The sequence below is a fragment of the Diabrotica undecimpunctata genome, chromosome 9 (genome assembly GCF_040954645.1).
Source record: "Diabrotica undecimpunctata isolate CICGRU chromosome 9, icDiaUnde3, whole genome shotgun sequence".
NCBI lineage: Eukaryota > Metazoa > Arthropoda > Insecta > Coleoptera > Chrysomelidae > Diabrotica > Diabrotica undecimpunctata.
Window position 1 is genome coordinate 134,914,819 of NC_092811.1, and position 20,582 is coordinate 134,935,400.

At 31.8% G+C, this 20,582-nt stretch overlaps 1 protein-coding gene across 1 annotated transcript in view; it reads left to right on the forward strand.

The window, feature by feature from the left end:
• Positions 1–1,511: 1,511 nt before the first annotated feature.
• LOC140450056 (popeye domain-containing protein 1-B-like) overlaps positions 1,512–20,582 on the forward strand; it is a 34,222-nt gene continuing 15,151 nt past the window's right edge. Inside the window, exons 1-3 of the mRNA XM_072543486.1 lie at positions 1,512–1,662; positions 17,148–17,557; positions 19,369–19,549. Of these exons, the coding sequence (XP_072399587.1) occupies positions 17,157–17,557; positions 19,369–19,549 (582 nt within the window). The 5' untranslated portion in view covers positions 1,512–1,662; positions 17,148–17,156. The remainder of the gene's footprint in view (positions 1,663–17,147; positions 17,558–19,368; positions 19,550–20,582) is intronic.

Consider the following 20,582-nt stretch of genomic DNA (forward strand, 5'->3'; position numbering starts at 1 on the left):
ATCATTTTCTATTAAAAAAGTATATGTTTGTGACGCATTGGTCGAGGACATGGGACATACAGTGTTACGGCTTCCGTCCTACTATTGTTTATTTAATCCCATAGAGCATATGTGGCACCAACTAAAGTCAAATGTTAGGTCACAAAATGTTTCTCCGACTTTAAGTGGTAGTGTAGTCGAATTAATAAGGAAATGTGTTGATGATATCTCCCCAGAAAGTTGGAAAAATTCAGTACGCCATGTAATGAACGTAGAAAATTCATATGTTAATTTGAATCACATAATTAAACCAATTGCTATTAATCTTGAAGAGGATAGTGACAGCGAAACAGAATTAGGTATTTAGGAATTCATAAATATATTTTGGTTTTTTTGAGTATTTTTTTTTGTAAATATTAACTTGTATATATTTTTCTATACTTTTTTTTAATTCATCTATTTTTTGTACATTATGTATTCGTTTGTATGTATATACTGTAAATAGAACTATTATTACTGTACATTTTTAACGATATCCGATTAGGAAGAGCAAAAACTTTTAAACACGCCAGTTTTTTGCTGACAGTTCTAAGCCTGTAAAAAGTGTGAAGGTAAGTACCTTTCTGAATTTAGATCCATATACTACAATTATTCACGTAGAACAAAAAAAAACTACTTTCTTCATGTTAAAAATTGTTCAATTATCAAGTATATTCACTTGAACAACCTGAAAATACTATATGAAATAATTTAATAAATTTTTATAATCGTGTATTACATAGCTACCAATGAAATATATTAAGTAACAAACTTTCTGAAGTGCGATCCTGTGTACTTCGATAGTTTATTGAGAGACTCTTGCATACACAATAGGATCAACTCAGGTAACCATTAAGCACTCAACCATTTTTCGTGAAACAAACTATAACTTAAATATTTATGTATTATAAATGCAAATATATAATTTTTTTTTAAAATAAATTTTACAAATAAATTTTTATTTGAAAATAAAATCTACTGTAATTTTTGACTAAAAAATCATTAAAAATATATTTTGCACAAATAAGGGCCAACTCTCTAAGTGGTGACTAAAAGTTAATCTGTTGGGATCTTACAATAAATTCGTCTCAGAAATACAACTCAAAAATACTGACGCCGTTTAAAATTGATACTTTAAAATGCTCAATAAATTGTCCAATTTCAAAATATATAGACAGTTTAAAATTAAACCTTCTCCAACAAAACGAGTTTCTTTAATTCTTTGAACAGTTTCCAACCGAACGAATAATAAAAACTTATTTTAATATTAATAGTTTGTTGCGAAAAATATATTCGAAAACTCTGAGATACCACCAAAATCGGTTTTAGAAAATGATTAAGAAAAAAAGCCAACATTCATGTGCACAATATCGATTCGGCGTTCGTACAATGGAGCAGTTGACCAACTGAAACATAACGGGGAGAAATCAATGAGAGAGCGTTGAGAAACTTCTGGGAGGCAGTATAATGGGGCGTGTCAAGGGAGCCACACTGCACGCCGCTGTGTTTTTACGTAAATACCACATTTGAAAACAGAATTCCTTCCGTGGAAAAATTAGAGCTCGGAATGGGCTATTTGAGTGATTCCGCGTTTGGTATGAGTGACCAACAATTGTAATATCTATTGTTATTATAATGAGTCAGGTGAGTACACGATTTGAGCACTTTTACATTTATGAGTTGAGATAAATCTTTCGCAATTAATCAAAAGATCGCAATTATCTAAATTGCAGGCCATTTACTAGTTTACTAGAAATTTTTTAATGTGTTATTAAATGTTCCCATTAATCACCAATTGATTTATAAGTTTTTATTTACATCATAACTTTTTTATTTAAATATTGTTTAATTGATGTCTAGAATAGTATTTATCTCCCGTGACAATTTTGTTAAAAAAAAAATGGATATCACTATAGCTACCAGACCATTAGATGAAATTGCAATGAAAAATTTGCTTTGGGCTACCACTTAATCATTTTTTCAAGGTTTTCAATTTTTGTATCTTTCTTATTTTGCCACGTTTTTATACAATTTGTCTCTTGCATATTTAGTGTAATCTTATACGAGTATGATGTCTTTTCCAGTTTTTAAGCTTTTTAAAAAGTTAAGAGGAATTCTTGGTTCTCATCTATTCTCTTTAATATATTATATGTTTACATTATTTGCAGTATTTTCTCTATAAATTCAAAACTTAAAGATTTCTGTGATTTAATACAGATATTTTTTTATTATCTTTTGTTTTTCTTCTGTCCAATTTTATGATTTTTCTGTTATTATTGTCAAATTTATATTTATTTATTTTAACATTTAGTGCTTCCGACAATGCTACATTTTATCTTACTTTTTTTCTGTTATCACGTGCAATCTTGTGCTTTAATGTCGATTTATTGTTTTTTTTTGTGTTTTTATAAGTTAAACATTTATTTTCGTAAGATATTTATATTTCATTTTATCGATATGTGTCATTATAGGTCAATTAAGTTAGTTTTTACTCATCACAATTGTATAGATGGGTTTAACAGAGGAAATGTGTAGTATGAGATAATACAAAAAGATTCTCATCTAGAATTCATCAATTTTTTAATGGAACTATTTTTAAATAAACTATCCAAACGTTAAACTCATTATTTTGCTCATAACTTAAAAATTTGCCTGTTTAGAGATTTGACGTCAACAGACAATTTTTTTAGAAAAAAAAAACAAAAAGATACACAAAATGAGATATGCTAAAATAAAATCAGATGATAAACAAAAAAGTTATTACAAAATGAACAACAAAGTCGCTGTTTTTGAATATTGCTAATAACTTTTTTATTATCTATTAAAATTTGTTGAAATGTACCTGAACTTGTGGGTCTTATCGTGTTTGAATTGTATGCAAATTTTGTTGAAAACTTTGGCTTTTTTTATAAAATATTACTTAATTGCAGACCTTAACGTTTTTCATAATTAACGTAACAGTGATTAAAAAAAAGGAGTTATCTTAGCTCCTAAGGGTTATAGAACATTTATTTTTTGGTTTTAAAACATGTGTTTTTTAACAGTTTTTCATTTTTTTAGCCTTTTAGTTTGAACTGAATTCTACGGAGGTATTGTTAAAGCTTAGAAAGTGCTATTTATTATTAAACTAGTGATGATATTTTAGTCTGTTGTACAACTTTCATAACAAATAAGTCACTTTTGGAAAACTGCTGAACCGCAGCGTAATTCTAGTTAAATATTTCATTTGTTGAGAAAGCTCGTGTTTTGTATTATATTTTTTACCGTTCACCAATATATATTTTAGGATCAATATTTTAGGATCAAAAAACTTTCAAAAGAATTAAAAATTAAATTTTTAAAATAAAAACTTCTTGCATAAAAGGGCCGGTCTTTTCACCTCCAGATAAATATTGTCCTATCTGACATAGTTAAGTATCTGAAGGATAGACATTTATTCCTACAATAAAATGTACCCGTCTTTTTACGTCAAATTATGTTGCGGTTACTTATCTGTAAGGTAAACTTAAAATTTATTTCGGAATACATCAATATTTAATTAATTGTCAAAGAAATCACAGTAATATTTTAATATCTCTTTTGATTATACAATTTGTGGTGGCAGGAATAAATTAAACGAATAAAAAAATAGCACATGTGCATTAATGATTCTCCTGAGGTTTCTCCATAAAACTAAAACATTATATAAGGTTAACTGAAACGTCTTCAACTGAAAATTCTGAAGAAGAAGTTCAACTGAAGAAAGTTCAATAATGTCTTAGTTTATAAATTCATCTCCAAAATTGTCTTCGTTTTAACCTCTCGCTAGGTCATAGAATATTGCTGTAGATTAGAACGGTTGAATCTTCTCAACTTTAAAGCCACTTCCATTGGATAAAATAGTACAATAACCTTCTCTTCCAAACATAAAAAATTCTGTTACATATTTGGTTTTAATATGGAATTCATTATAAAAATTTTCTTCATTGATTGTTTGGTGGACTCCTTAAAAATAGCTTTACCGTAGAATCAAAATCTCTAAGTAATAATCCATTTCTATTATCTTCATTTCAACTTCTTATCAAGTCCCTACCTACCAGGTTTCTTTCGTACTATTGATCAACATTTTAAGCCAAACTTGAGTTTTTTGTTCTATTAGCCTCGGCCAGTCTTTGTCATACCATCTATTTTGGCTAGATTTTTGCTTTCCCCCACTACTTTGCTATGTGCCTCTCTCTGACTTCTCACATCTGAAATGTCTAAAGCATGTCTTGCTTCTATTAAGACGCGGCAGATATGTAAACTTTCCAACCGTTTCAATGTTATCTTCATGTATAATGTTTTGTGGAACTATATTTCTTCTCGTCTGTATCATTATTTTTGTTTTTTTTTTGTGTTAATTTCTAGACCTAGCTTTTTTGTTTGCATTTTTAACGCAAAGGTAAGGGTAATGGCGCAAAAAACTAATTCCATAATTTAAGCAAGCGAAATAAGATTTTTCATATATATAACAAGCGAGTCTTCTACAGCTGGCGCCGCTTCTCGCATCCTAATTTCCAGCGTTTTCTGTCGAAGCAATCTTCAGTTGTTAAATCTCTGGCGGTCATTGTATCGTCGACATCGTCTCTCCAGGATCGTCTTGGTCTACCTCGTTTTCTTCTAGTTGGCGGAGTCCATTCTTCTATTTTTTTTGGCCATCTATTTTCAGGCATTCTCTGAAGGTGTCCATACCAGTTAAGTGTTTTGGCTTCGATTGTGTCTATTATGTCTAGATCGATTTCCATTTCTCTCCGAATATCTTCGTTTCTCACCCTATCAAGTCTAATGAGCTGGCAACATCGTCTCCAGTAGTTCATTTCCATGGCCGTAATTTTTTATTTGTTTCTTTGGTTTGTTGTTTGTTTTCTCCTACAACTAAGTACTCGGTTTTTTGTATATTAATTGTGAGGCCCTATTTGGTATACTCATCTTCCAGTTTTCTAAGCATGTAGCCTACATCACTCTCGTCTTCAGCTAGAATGGCTTGGTCGTCAGAGAAGTGTATCGTGTACAATCTATCATCTCCGATTGGAATGCCCATATTGCAGCACTTTCTTCTCCACACTAAGAGTGCCTCATTTAGATATATTTTGAAGAGTGTAGGTGCTATGCAGCATCCTTGCTTTAGGCCCTTACTAATAGGAATTTCTCTAGTTAATCTATTTCCAGTTTTAATGTTTGCCGTCATATTTTTGTAGAGCTGTTGTACTGCTTGTATATTTTTTTGCTTATTCCTTGTTTTTCCATTGCTAACCAAAGCATTGAAAGTGGTACACTATCGTATGCCTTTGTCAGATCTATAAAGACTATATGAGTTGAAAGGTTGTGGGCTAATCTTTTCTCGATAACTTGCTTTAGAGAGAATATACTGTCCATACAGGATCTGCCTGCACGAAAGCTATTCTGTTCTTCAACATCTGTCATCTCTTTTTCAATTTTGTTTTTTATTATTTTTCCATACAGTCTTGAGAGTGAATTTATGACACTTAGCCCCCTGTAGTTTGAACAATTCTTTCTATCTCCTTTTTTGTAGATGTTGTTAATATGTACTTTTGTCCACTCCGGTAGTAAGTCGTGTTCATTATAGAATAAGGTGAAGACATACGCCAGTAATTCCTGTAATACTTGTGGACTATGTTTTAATAATTCATTAGGTATACCTTGTGGTCCGCATGACTTCCGATTTTTTAGAGTTTGTATTGCATTCTCGACTTCCTGTACTGTTATTTCATCGTCTTCACTGAATTCCAGTTCATATGTTGTTGAACTGATGTTCGTGAATTGAGGTCTTGTTTCAGACAAAAGTTGTGAGTAGTGTTCGATCCAAGATCTTTCTTCTATTAAATCTATTCTACTCGTTTCTTTTCTGTTTGTTCTCAGATTTTTTACCGTTTTCCATGCTTCCCTTGATCTTGTTGACCCTACATATTTGTTGAGTTCTTCGCATTTACTTTCCTGGGAAATATTTTTTGCTTTAGTTACTAAATATTTTACTTCTCTGTTTAATCTTGCATATGTTCGTCTATCATCTGGATCATTTGTTTGTAGCCACTTTTGATATACTTGTTTCTTGTTGTGTACTGCATTGGCGATGACATTTGTCCACCACAATGGAGTATTCTTTTTGTTCTTTTGGATTGTGCCGAGCGCTTCGTAAGCTGCTTCATTGATTTTATTGATTATCTCTTTATAGGTATTCTGGGCTGAGGAGTAGATCAGGTTTGCCAATTTTTGGCTGAGTCGCAGCTTATATAAGAATAATGTCGACTCGTTTTGCAGTGCATCAATATTGTATTTAGGTAGATTCGATTCCAGGGGTTTTGATTGAGCTAGTTGGTTGTCATTTTGATGTAGTAGCCGAGGCCATTTTCATTTGTTTTAGCGTCACCATATTTTCCTACGAGTTTGTCAGTTTTTTTTGTTCCTGTCCAAGCGTTAAAATCTCCCAACAACACAATTTCTTTGCGGCTATTTATATTTTCAATGAGTTCCGATAAGGTTTCGTAGAATATTTGTTTAGCTGCTTTTGATGCATTTTCTGACGGAGCATATATTCCAATAATCTCGAGGTCGTGCCCTTTCCACGTAATAGATACTCTAATAATTGTCTCATTGATCTACTTCCAGCTTTTCAGGTTTCCTTTTAAGTCTTTTTTTATCAATATTGATACTCCTGCTTGTGCTCTTTTCTTTCTCTACTCCACTATAAATATGTATAAAACCTCCTATGTAAGATTTTTCAAAAGAGTGAAAGAAGGCCGCTCTGAAAATGACAAGATGAAGATTTTTGCGCAAACCTATACTAAATGGACAACTTACCCCCATAATTGCATAATATCTTATGGAATAAAAATAGGCTTTCATTTGATACACTCACTTGGACTACTTTTAAATTACGGTTAGAATTAGTTATACAAACCGTTCATATATGCAATTTGTTTGCATGCAAACACCATTAAGAAAACTGTTAACATCGTTATCGTCGGAGCGATCTGGCGCTTAATCAACAGTAGAGGCACTGACGGCAAACACATTATTTTAGTATAATTAGGTTATTACTTCACAAGAGAAGTTCACAAAACAGCCACATTGGTGTTTAATGTAATTATCGCCTTCGAATAGAACCTTTTAGTTATTAAAAACACGTTTAAAAATTTGTTAAAATATAAAATTGTTTTTAAAAACTATCCTTCTAAGATAATGTGGCAAACAACTACTCTCTTTATTGGAAATAAGCCAAAACTTTACTTTGTTTAAAATTATTGCTAATAAAAGTAAAATTGTGGCTTATTCCCAATAAAAGCTATAAATTGTTTTAAGTTGCCATGAGAAAACAGCTTCAAAACTAATTTTCTTAACATTCTTGAACGTAAAATTTGAATCTACTGTTATTGATCACTATTTTTGATATATATATTGTTAAGGAAGAATATTATGTTTCTCTTTTATGTCAAAAAGACTTAAATTTTTTAAAATGCTTAGCAAATAAGTCTTGGGGATCTGATGGTCTGATACTACGAAAAATATACAGAGGACTTATTCGTTCGAAAATTGATTACGAATGTGTTGCATATACATCTGCTTGCCCTTCAATATTAAAATGCCTAAACACTATACACAACACCGCATTAAGAATAATTCTAAGAGCTTACAGAACAACGCCTGTAGAAAGCCTATAGTATAAACTGAACGAACCATCACTATCTTTCAGACGAAAAATTCTCATTAGAATTCATCATTTTTCTCATCATAAAGCATAATTGCTTTAATCAATTACTGCTCACGAAAACACTTATTGCAATTGTTTAAAATCAACTTTTCCAAATAGCACCTCCCCACCAAGGAGTGTTCCGTAGTGTTTACCGCTACATATCAACGTTAAATCTCCAAAATTTTCCCAGAACATGATTAATGAATGCGCAGAACATTCCTCCATAGATTATAAAACCTCATATCTAAAATAACCGCAGTATTATAAATATGCTACCAATCCATATCTCACAGGAAGAAGGCCCCTAGAACGTCCACGAATCCGATGGAAAGACAATATATGGTTAGATCTAAGAACAATGGGGCTACCCACTGACTCAACTATTATGTACGACCGTTTAAAATGGAAGCAAGTTGTGCACTCAGGCAAAACCCACCCTGGGTTGTAGTGCTACGAGAAGAAGAAGAATCCATATCTTATATATCAAAATTATAACAAATAGTCTCGAATTACAAAAATTACAACCACATCTTCACTGATTCATCTAAGTCATCTTTCCAAGGTGTACACAGCCCACACATGGAGAACTTTATGCCCTATGCTTCTTCTTCTACGGCACTACAGCCCAAAATGAGCCTTGGCCTCCTTTATTTTTTGCCTCCACCCTTGTCTGTCTGTGGCTGCTCTTCTCCATACACGGACTCCTAAAAGTGCTTGTGCGTCGCTGCTTACTGTGTCTTCCCAGCGCTTTCTTGGCTTTCCAACTGGTCTCTTTCCCTGCATTCTGGCGTTCAGTGCTCGTTTTGGTAGCCTATCCTCTCCCATTCGTATCACATGTCCGGCCCATTGCAATCTTTGTATTCTAATGAAGTCTGACAGGGGTGTTTCCTTATACAGTTGATAGAGCTCGTTGTTATATCGAATTCTGAAGATTCCGTTTTCCCTCACAGGTCCTAGTATTCTCCTCAGTACTTTTCTTTCGAATGTGTCGAGTTTGTTTTTGGATGTTTCTTTCAGGACCCATGCTTCGCTGCCATAACATGCTATTGGCCGAATTAAAGTTTTATAGATTCTCATCTTTGTATTTCGGTGGACACTTTTAGACCGAAATATATGGGAGAGGGCAAAATAAGCTTTGTTTGCCTGCGTTATCCTTTTTCGTATTTCTCCATCCTCTGCTCCATCGGCATATATTTCTACTCCCAGGTATGTAAACTTTCCAACCGTTTCAATGTCATCTTCATGCATAATGTTTTGTGGGATTATATTTCTTCTCGTCTGTACCATTATTTGTCTGTACCTGTATCTGTCTGTACCTATTACAAGCGCTAAAATACATTTCCAGAGCAACACTCTTTAACAATATTTGATTTACTTAATTCACTGAGACTCATACATCAAACTTCACGAAAAACACTATAGCATATTAGCAGAATCCAGTGGCGGCTTTTGGGGGTAGGCAGGATAGGCCGGGCCTACCCAATAATTTTAAGAGCTTTAAAATTGAAAAACACGTATTTAAAAATTATGTTAATGCATGTAAATAACTTTTAAATGTACTAAATCACTCAATACATTGCGTCCGTTAAAACAACTATGTTATTATATTCCCACAGAAAACATCGAATCGTATTCACGCATTTTAAATATCATTAATAGGCCCGATAGGAACTGGCCGACCCAGCTCACATAAGATCCCCGTACAATAAGCGTTTGAAGTTAAACAGCTTGCCGGACAACGATTTATATTGTCGTGTTTATGCTCGCTGTTTAGGCACCAGACGATCGGGCCTACGTCGACCATCGTTGTCACTTGTAACGTAATTATCGAATTGTAATATAAATTATCTTTTAAATTATGATAAAAAGATATGTAACATAATCTATAATTGTAACATATTTTTAAACAAACGACACAATTGCAAACAAGTGCACGGTTGCCCAAATAAATTAAAAAAAAATCGTAAAATTCGAGAAAGAAAAGATTCCCATTCTCACACAAAAAAAATGTATTGCACACACTGGCGGCTACAGAATTTTTTTTGGCGAGGTCATGGATCTTGAGGGTGATTACTTTTCTCTGATGCAAGGTCACTTTTAGTCTTACCACCAATAGGATAAGTTGGTTTCCAAATATTTTTAATGGGGGGGGGGGGGTCATGACACCGTGACCCCTCCCTCTCTGATTACACATAGCTTTATGTAATTTGCTGGCTTGGCCTACCCAAAATTTTACCACACCAGCCGCCACTGGCAGAATCAAAAATAGTTTTTCTTTGGCTTCCCTCTTATTCTGGAATTGAGGGAAATGAAAACACAGATGGTTGGTCTTACACAGCACCGCAACTACTTTAATTAGCATAACAATCAATTACACCCTCAGATATAAAGCAACTATTAAAATCGATGACCCTAACTTTATTAAAAGAAAAATAGAAGACATCTACAAGAAAACTAAGAGAAATAAAAGAAGATACTGGTCCATAGAACCCACATTCAATCAACAGAGCTTACGAAGCTATCCTATCTCGTCATCGGCTAGGACACTGCAAACGTACTCATGAACATCTCATTACTAATACCCAAGCACCAAAATGCAGTAAGTTTAATATACCAATAACAATAAAACATGTGCTAACATAATGTAGTAAATTTAACTTTTACAAACAATCGATACCAGGATATTCAACCAATATGAAAGACAAATAAATGTCATATGGCTTAATTGGGTTACTAAGTACGATAGCTAAAAGTTCTTTTTAAATATTTAGTCAGAGGTTGTAGAATGTAGATCTACCGTTTAAAATTATGGCGAGTGCGCCGAGTCGAAAACAAATTGTTTGGATAATATACATACAACAAATTTTTTTTGAAAACTTTTTCATAATATATATTTGAGGAAAATTTCGTTAAATTCTTAAGAACCACTAATCGAAACTCATTATCAGAATGCACCACACATTAATAGTCATAGTCAAATAGTGAAAATGTAAAAAGAATGGACGATAATTGGTCGAAATAAAAAATATTGGAATTCTTGGAGAAAATATCCAAGACCAAGAAGGATAAGCAATTAAATAAGGAAATGTGACACATAATATCAGTATTTTTCTTTCTAATACATTGGTTGAGGTACAAAATACCTAAAACATGGCAAATTGCATAACTTTATAGATATAGTCCATAATTATTAACAATAAATTCAAAAGTATTCCAGAAGCATGAGACGCAGAAAAATAACAACAAAGTTTTCGAAAAGGCAGCAATCACTATTAACAACAATGTTTTATTATAATATTATAAAACAAATGATCGAAAAGCTAAAAGTATTTAACCTAGAAACGCACATTGCAACATTGCACATTGCAACATAATAACACAATAATGTATTCAGATTGCTGTCCTGGCCAGAATAAAAGCAGTTTTATAACAGTAGGTTGTTTAACTGCTTTACAATGCTCTGCAAATTTAAAAATTATTGACCATAAGTTTTTAATATTAGGCCATACACATATGGAGTGAGATACGGATTATAGTTTAGTAGAAAAAAAATTGGTAGTCAAATAGAACATCCACATTATTGGGCTCAACTAATTCGGCAAGTTGGGAGAAAACATCAATTTTAGTTACAGAAATGCAGCGCTCTGCCTTTTTTTAATTTTGGTGACTTATTTAATTCCGTACTAGTTAACCGCAACACTGATACTCAGAATAACAAGATACACTGGAGACAGTTTCGTTGGTTATGGCATAAAAAATCTAAACAGTTTTAATATAAGTTGTCCTTTGATAAGGAAGAACCTTTTAAGAACGTCGATTTAGGAAAAAGGGGAAAAGCGGCTAAAAATTTATTATCCAAGTAGGCATATAACAAGCCTGTGCTGATGTGCTCCCGGATTCAACTTCTGACGACGATTAAAAGTTTGAAGAATCTTTTAGCTAGATTTGTATGCATAGGTATTTCAAAGGGGTTAAGTCATATGCTTATTTGTGAAAAACGAGGTAAGCCAAACGAGTATCGCTTTAAACATATTTTGTTCCTAAATATTCAGCGAAAAAATGTTAATCTATTTACCAATGAAATAATTTTAATTATTAACCGGGTTTGATTGACTTGAACTGGAGAATTGAAGAAATATCCTAATAATGCTTATATGTCAGAATAGGAAAGAGATACATTGTGAAAACTGTAAAGCAATGTCTCGGACAAGTCTGCTATAAAATATATACAAAAATAGGGAAAAAATAGAGTGAGTTGTAGAGACTTTATGATTTTTAGACTCACAAAGAGACAAATGATAAAACTTTAGTGTTAATAAGGGAAATAGTTAGAAAAATATAAAAGAAATTTTATTTTATTTGAAAGAATTTTTAAAATAATTGTTTTAATAGAAAAGAAGAATTATCAGTTCTGATTTTTATGAATTTTTTAGGTCTTAAGTTTTGCCGTATTTAATGATTTACATAAACCCTTTATTTCATTTAAATTTAGTGTGAGGGGGATCCTTTGGTGATAATCCCGTCGTTCATGTTTCTACGATTAGTAAATTCTTATTTAGTGCGATAAAAAATAATCGAATAATAAAAACAAAATAATATTCTAACGAATTTAAAAAAAAAATTACAAGTGGCGGACTATAAGGGTTTTTAGTCTACTTAGTTTTAGACTATTATTAAAGGAGTATTTAAATTATTTTGATACACTGAGTTATTAAAAATAATTTTGTATATTGTAATCACAATATAAAATATTAGCATACATCTGCGAGAACTTGAAAAAACTGAGAAAATACGATACAGAAATTACCGCAATCGTACCGAAAGTATTTTGCAGTTTCCGCGTTCAAAATAATGTGTCAGATAGAAAACAATCTATCTGATGCTGATATGTAGCAAATCATTGTTGATGGAACCACTACAAAAATAGAAGCAGGAAAGTACAAGTTCAGTCGCGATCGAAATATGTACCCAACAAACATTGATGAAATTCGTGCCCTTTTAGGTCTCCTATATCTTGAAGGTGTAAGAAAATCAAGTCACCCTAATACAACAGACTTGTGGAAAACGGACAACACTGGTATAGAGGTTTTCCGACTGACAATGACACGAGATTCAGAAATTTACTAAGGTACATGCGAACTATGATATCAATACAAGGCATGATGGAGTTAGTTTGGATAAATTAGCGCCAATAAGAGATGTTATTACCAAGTGGAACGAAAATCAGAAAAAATGTTTCTCTCATTCGCAATACCTAACCGTGGACGAAAAGTTGAAGGCTTTTATAGGACGATGCTCGTTCCGTCAGTAGATACCAAGCAAACCCAATAGATATGGTATAAAAATATTTGTACTGTCTGATGCGAGGTTATTTTATATCAGTAACATGGAAGTATATGTTGGCAAAAACCAAGTGGGTGGTCCATACTATCTAGACACTAGTACCAAGGTAGTGGCGGAACGGGAGTGTCAATATCTCTACGAATCTAAGAGAAATTTTACCACCGACAATTGGTACACCAGCGTTGATCTTGGTATAAGCTTGAAGGAAAATGGTTTAACTCTCTTGGGAACAATAAAATTAAATAGAAGACAAATTCCTAAAGATTTCTCTAACAATCAAGAACAACCTATTGGCTCTAGTACATTTGGTTGTATTCAAGAGGAACACTAGTGTCATATAAACCAAAAAAACAACAAAAACGTTCTGTTATATTCCACTATGCACCATGTGAACGACGTTGATCCTATAACTGAAAAACCGTAAATCATATTAGCATATAACAGCACAAAAACGGTGTTGATACCGTAGGTAAATTAAGCGCACTATATGATGTGACACGTTATAGTAGAATATGACCTATAGTTGTTTTGTACAGCCTTTTAAATGTTACAGCAATAAATTCCTTTGTTACTTACAATTAAATCATTTAAAATTCCACAAAGAACCGATGAGAAGTTTTGACAAATTTAGCAAATTTAGCCTTATGTACAACCAACAGAAGAATCAAAGATAAAAGTCTATTATACCCAGTTCAAAGAACTCCGGGAGCAATTGGGAGGTGTGGTGACTGTGGATGGAAAAAGAAACGAAAAACAAAATATTTTTGTTCGATTTGTAAAAAACTACAAACAATAGATTATTTTATCGAAATTTAAACAAAATGCATCCAAAGGACTATTTTTATGACCGGTGTAGTAGACCGTGTGCGACTACCGATACACAAAATTAAACTGCGTCTAATGAAAGGTTAATATGTTAAATATGACAGACTTCCTTCATTTTGAACTTTGTATCTCTTTTACACAATTTGATATAAAAATTATATTACTGTTCAAAGTTCTATTTTTTCAAACCGAAACACGAGGTGATATGGTATTATTTGTAAAGAAAATTAATATTCTACACAAAGATATTTTAAATTATTTATTAAGTACTAGTATTTACCTCTAAATTGAGTTACATTACTGTTAAATATTTAATAATTTCATTTTTATATGTCCTATGGAATCAATACTTAAATTGTAATATTCCCTTAAAATTTATTAGATTTCTTTTATTTATTAGACAAATATATATTTTTTGTTATTTTAATAACCGTGTTATAATATTATTATATTATATCTTGCATTATTATGACAAATTTTTTATAAATATTAATTATTATATTTGATTAAACAATAGTTAAATAAAAGGATTAGTCAATTTTGACTATGCTATTCACAGATATGTTCAAAAAAAAACAGAAATCTTGCTAAATTAGTTGTCTGAACGTATTACATCCATTCGTGAGCGTAAGCAATTTTGTCAGTCCGGAGCAATTTCATCCTGACTTCTCGCCGACGATGACGAACTATGGCAAAGCTATTATAGTGTTCCGTTCTTGGACGTTAACCTTTAAATTGCCCTACAATAGGTATCAATAAAGATGACTATATGGGAACTGACCTAAGCAAATCGATACAACAGGTACGGATTTATTATTGATGGGGTTCCAAACACAAAATGATTAGGGTAAAACGACCAATTGGAGGATTATTACGCTAATGGAGTATTTACATTTATATGATTACTTGTTTTTTTTTTCAATTTTGTACAAACTTTTTGTTTTTATTTTAAATCTTAATGTTTATTTACAAATAAGTTATTTTTCTTATTTACGGGCATCTTTCCCGATGCGGCCTCTTAGTATACATATAACAGAGTAGTTATGATCAGAATAATGAAGTACTAACTTTTTTATACACATGAAAAATACACAAAATAACCAATATACCAAAGGAAAACAAAAGCATTAACGGATGTTGGTACGACATACAAAACACAATTTTAGAGGAAGTTAATTCTCCTACAAGGATTACTTAACATCTACCATAATTGATTATATTGTCTCAAATTTCTCACTTCTTGATGTACGCTCTACAATTATTAATGCAGAACTATCTGATTGTCAAGCAGTATATACCAAGTTTAACACTCTTAACAAACTCTCCTAAAAAGTCCGACGTTTAGGTAGGATTTTTTCCGCTCAGAACTTTCGTAAATTCTAAAATTTATGCTAGACTTCTTGGTGGCACTTTCCTTCTGTGGGCGTGGACTATACTATAGTGATTTTTAGATAGGTTTGTCTGTATTTTCAGTAAAACATTTTCTTTAATTACAATTAAGAAAAAAAACCCGAACCCTGGACTACTAAAGGTATCCGCATATCAGCCAAGAATATGCATTTACTAGTGTACATCAAGAAATTGACTACCAAAGAAGTTGATAATAAATTAAAAAATTAAAACTAAATATTATTGTTTGATTGGATCAGTTCAAATTTATCAACTGGTGTTATAAAGAATGAATTCGAGACCTTCTTTTTAATTAGGGAGATAGAAAATTGGATCTTGTGGATAAATAGTTGCTGTTATATTTTTACTCACATTAACGAAATATTCATTTAGATTTTCAGGGTTTGAAAAAAAATATGGATGAGCTGTGTTTTTATTTCGAAGATCGGTTATTATGGACTAAGTTTCTTTTGCGACACTTATGTACCTTCACAGACAATTTTGATAATACGATTTTTTATATGTTTTAATATGTTTTAGATAGGTTTCTCTGTACTTTGGTGATATACGAGCCCCTTCCCATATCAGTTGACTTAACAGTAAATTAATAAGAAAATTATATTTTAGAGAACAAAAATAAAAGCACAGACAGACAATAAAAGTTCTGACAAAATTCTAATGTAAACGAATCCCATATTTCCTGCAATTTTTCCTTGCATCAATTCGTTGATGGACTTGCAGGATATTTTCTCAAAGCTTTTTTTATTTCGCGCCACAAAGTCTCTATCGGGAACGAGTCGGGACTGTTAAAAACCCATTTCTAAAGTAATATGTCATGGTCTTCAATCCCTTTTAAACTCTTTTTTGAGGCATGACAACCTGCACCGTCCTGTTGGAAGACAAAAATCTTCCGATGATGTTAAACGGCGTTCCATAATCGGTTAAAGAGATTCTTCTAAAATATTCAAATATTTGTCTGTGTTTACAATTCCATCGATAAAATGTAACTTTTTCACACCTTTACACGACATGCTACCCCAGATCATGACAGAAGCAGGAAATTTGATTTTTCTCTTCAGACAGTCGGGATGGAAAGCTTCATTTTTCCTGCGAATGACGCGACCCCTACTGTCTCCAACACACACTTCAAATCTGGACTCATCACGGCATTGTATTAAATCTGATTGCGACAAGTCCAATCTTTATGCTCTTTTGACCATCTTAGTCTATTTTTCTTTTGTTGTAAATTAGTGTTAAATAGAGAAAAACAGAAGAAACACACCAATAAAAGAGTGAAACCGAGACATGGCAGAGATATTGCAAAATAAGGGTAAAGCTCGGCAAGAAGCAACAGAAATAGCGAAGAACAGGAAATAATGGAGAAAATTCATCAAAAGATAGCCGCACCTTCCCACGACACCTAACGGTAGAAGAGAAACCATGTATGTGGTCGGCACATTTATTATTTAATTTTAAATACTGACATATTAAAATAGGCCGACAGTTTTTTTATTCATCATTTGAAAATTATTAATAGTAATGTAACGTCATAAACCGGCGATAAAGAATTTAAAATATTTGAAATTATCTTAACCAATAACAAATAACCAATAAGGTATCAATATTTTTTAGTTCTTCTGCTTTAAAATGTCCTTTATGAAGACTGTTATAATCTTCTGTCATAAAACTATCCTATGATGCATTTTCAAATACAGCATAAAACATTTTAATAAAGTCAGTATATTTAAAATAGATATGATAAAGTTTAAAGCATATTATTTAACAATGTCTACTTTGAAAAAAAAGTAATGGTTTACAGGTAACATATTTTTTTTTGTTTCAGTAAACCATAATGGAAGCAACTGTGATTCTTTCAAGGACTTATTCATCAAAAATCGTTCCTTATAAAACAAATTTTAGAAGCCCCCGATTCAAAACAAGTCATGAGCGTAAGATGAACGTGGATTTTAACCATACCGTATCAAATTTCACCGACATAAAGCCAAATTTTACGTACACAACTGAAACGAACATGTCATATTGGAACCAAAGTGACTTTTTTCATAACCTGACCAATAATTCTGAATTAGAATACGATTATCAAACTTTAAATAGTACAGCCAAGGAAGATTTGTGGACTAGTTGTAAGGAATGGACTCCCGCACAACACAATCTCTTCCAGACTGCTAATTTCTTCTTTGCCGCTGCTTTTCTCGTTCCAGGAAGTTTTAAACAAAGCGTTCTGTTAGTTAGGTAAGGCCAATTCATCAATAAAATATTTTAATATTAATATACACTGCAGACTTATTTTTCACTTATTTTCTTACTATTTTCGTACTATATGTTTTACTAATAACTCTTTTTGTCACATTTTAATACAATTTTTGAACTGATAATTGTAAAAATTCGACATTATATTTATATAAAATTATTTTAAAATAAGGAAGTGTAAAAAATAAAACTTAAAGCCTGATTTCATAATGACAACCTAAACTAAACTTTAACTGATGTTCACGTTAGACTAAATTACGCTTTAGTGTCACACCCAGTTTCATAATACCTACAGCTCTTTACATGATTAAAAGCAAATTTGGTGTTTAAATTCGTAGGTTGGTAATGTGTGCTATCAATTTTGCTTAATTTCTGTCGAAATAACCCTATTTTTCTTGTTGTATGTTAATTTGTGTGTAAAATTGTTAATTGTTATTAAATATTTTTTTTATTTTTACGCACAACAGGCCGTTAAGGCCTAGGTCGTGACGGACATATTAAATATGTCCGTATCAAAAAGAACTAGTTCTTTAAATTTTACATAAAGGGGAGCTTTTACTTATTGAGGAAGTATCCAAATATAAATCAATTAAGTATAGAAACCAAGAAAAAATATTAACGAAAACTGGAAGTTTTAAATAAAGAGAATGATCGATAAGAGTCCAAGGAAGAGAGAGAAATGCTAAGCATGAAAGATATTAAGGCACAAGAATTGAAGACCTTGGGATCAGAAGGGGACATGCCATCAAACAATATTTTGGAGAAAACATCATTTTAAACTTATTTTCAAATCCTGAAATCCAATTTTTACATTTTTCTCAGAAGTACGGTCCACAATCGTTTGGAAATATGTTATTAAATACACAATAAAAGTAACACAAATTTAACAGCTTATCCCTTAAAGATATGTGCTGATTAGTATTTTGTCTATATACATTACAACATTAATACTGATTGGTTTGACTTTTTAATAATTTTTTATCCACCAATGTTAATGTGATGACAAATTTTATTATATCTTAATGATATTACCATTATAAAAACATATCTGTATCTTTTGTCAAAGGAAACCTTTCAAACAAATATAAATCATCATATTATTCTAAACAATTTATTCTTTTCGGTAAACTTTTAAGTACCGTACATATATAAATTCACTTTTGGATTAATTCGAACTTAAAGAATTTATCAGCATTATCTTAAATTTGAAAAAAATAACATTTTAAACAAACTTAAAATAAAGAAGATTGTCAGAATTTTAAGGTTAAGATGTATAGTTAAGAGATTTCTACCATTAAAGCAAGCTAGAGTTGGGTCGTAGTAGGTATTATGAAACTGAAACTTGCACTTATAGTGAACTTTTAATTTATTTAATGTTCACTTTAAATTGATTTTCATATCGGGCCTTATTAAACAGATGATTTTATATTTTTATTAATTGGATTTAATGACATTTAGGATGAATTTTAACGTTCGTGAATCGTTACGAATCAAACCCTAGTATTAATTGTTCACTTTTCTGTTTGTTTTACTATCTTTTATTGACATATATACTCTTACTTCTTATTTAATCGATGTGAAGATTTGCCGTTCTATGCCACTACTCGTAACGACGCCATCTTGTGACGCTAGTTCCGTGACACGCGCTTTATCATTTCACTATAGAGAAAAAAGATAAATACAACAAGAGTATAGAAGCTTAGCTTCAAAAATATAAATATGTCAATTGATGATGATGCATTTTGCTTGCAAATACTTGCAGTCCTAATTTTTATATCTTATACTTACCGTAGGGCCCTTTTGTCAATTGGTTACTTTTTTCTTACGATATGGGGTGGCGTAGAGATTTGTGCCCCAGATATTTTACTATGGAATCTAATAATTGTGATATTAAATGCAGGCCACACCGCCTTACTCACGTGGAAATTTCTGCCTCCGACACTAACTTTGGAATTGACAGATTTATATCTTAAGGTAAGTCAAAAATCTAATTTTTTGTTCTCTACAAATATTCTCTACTCACTCAAACACAACAAACTCTAGTCTGTTCGATAGTTAAGTGATCTTATGCATAGAAATAGTACAAATTTTAAAGAATTTTCGTTACCATTCTATGGAATCATCTTTTGAATTTTTTTTTGGTTACCTTTTGTTGTGTTTTCGTAAGAATCTTTGGGGAATTATTTAGGCCAACTAGTATTATAAACAGCAAGTCAACAGGACTAGATAAAATACATAACGAATTGTTAAAATATGGAGGTGTGACACTAGTATAGAAAGTCACAAAAATAGCTGTAGACAAACTATAGCGGAGCCCTGTTTACCAAAGAAGAGAAGCAGAATCATTCAAATTATACACTTTATAAAAAAGCATAAATTTTATAAACACAATTCTACACACAAAAGAGACAACTTAACACTTCTACACTATAGAAATGAAAACGGAGACCTTCTGACGGACCTTTGCGGCATCAACGAAATATGTATTAATAATACATTTTTTCCTCACAAAGAAACAATACAAATACACTTTTGAAAACAGTAGAAATCAAAGATGTATGACAGACTACATTCTGTCGAACAGAGAGTTACACCCCTCTCAAATCTTGGATGTAAGAGCACTAACATCAGCAGAAATAGGAAGCGATCATAAATTGATAGTGTGCAAAATCCGAATGAAAACACATATATGTGATAACAACACACCAGAATACACCACAAAGATAAAAGTCGAAAGCTTAAAGGATGACTCCATATGATACCTATTTCAAAAAAGAATAGCCAAAAAAAGCAGAAACACATATATCACAGAATGTCGAGGAGTCGAAGAAAGCTGGGCAAAAATTAAGTTTTATAACTTAGCCTCGGCCAAAGAAGTTCTTGGTCAAAGAAATATAAATAAAAATAAATCGTCCCCAAGGCGAAGAACTCCATGGTTTTGTACAGAAGCGAAAGAAAATGTAAAGAAAAGAAAAAAGCTTACCTGAAATATACATGTCAAGCAAAA